Source organism: Penaeus monodon, chromosome 30 (genome assembly GCF_015228065.2).
Source record: "Penaeus monodon isolate SGIC_2016 chromosome 30, NSTDA_Pmon_1, whole genome shotgun sequence".
NCBI classification, from domain to species: domain Eukaryota; kingdom Metazoa; phylum Arthropoda; class Malacostraca; order Decapoda; family Penaeidae; genus Penaeus; species Penaeus monodon.
The window spans coordinates 23,252,138-23,252,913 of NC_051415.1; the positions used below are offsets into that span (position 1 = coordinate 23,252,138).

The following is a 776-nucleotide window of genomic DNA, read 5'->3' on the forward strand; positions in this document are numbered from 1 at the left end:
CGCTATATGAGAAACGTACCAAATTATATAAAGTTTTAGCAGTCACTTGTCTATAGCATAAACGTACCAAGTAGAATGCTTTTGTGTATTTGCGATTCAGATTGTCTAGAGGTACCTCCATTAACTTGTAGTTGTGGTAATCAGTACAGTTCAGTATATAAGTTTCCAAGCAGACAGATGTTAAATTCCCAGCTTTTTCCGTCTGGTACTTATTTTATAATTCCTTGTTTCAAAGCACATACCATTTACATTTATCTATTCATGACTGCACTGTAGGTCATCATTTACACTCATAAGCTAAGACATCAATGAATCAGTAGTCATTTCACAGAAGATTCACAGTAATTGACATCTTGACTTTCCAGGTTACTACTTCACGGGAACAGACACTTATGACATCAAGTGGAGTATGCCCCATTGTGTGCTGACTTTGCGGCTCATAGCACTCACCTATGATGTATATGATGGCACAAAAGATCCAGTAAGATTTGTGGTTGTATTTGAAATTATTGATTTGATACCATTTCCAAGAGTTTATAAGCATTTTCAAACTTCAATTTGTTCAGAATACTATATAATCTGCATATATGATCTACAGCTAATATTTTAGTATTTTTAGCATATGATATTTAAAAGGCAACTGTAATCTTTGCAAATCATTACATTTTAAACTTAGTCTGACCATTTTAAAAAAAAAATTTTTAAATATTAATTTTGTTGTCTTCACTAGTGTAGCATTTGTTTTTGAGGAAATTACAATCTCTTTTCTGTCATAT

The 776-nt window shown here is 32.1% G+C and overlaps 1 protein-coding gene across 1 annotated transcript in view; it reads left to right on the top strand.

Annotated features, from left to right (window-relative positions):
* Positions 1 to 365: 365 nt before the first annotated feature.
* LOC119592309 (lysophospholipid acyltransferase 5-like) overlaps positions 366 to 776 on the top strand; it is a gene marked incomplete at both ends in the record, with an annotated part of 2,039 nt that continues 1,628 nt past the window's right edge. The window contains 1 exon segment of the mRNA XM_037941135.1: positions 366 to 481. Within this exon segment, the coding sequence (XP_037797063.1) occupies positions 366 to 481 (116 nt within the window).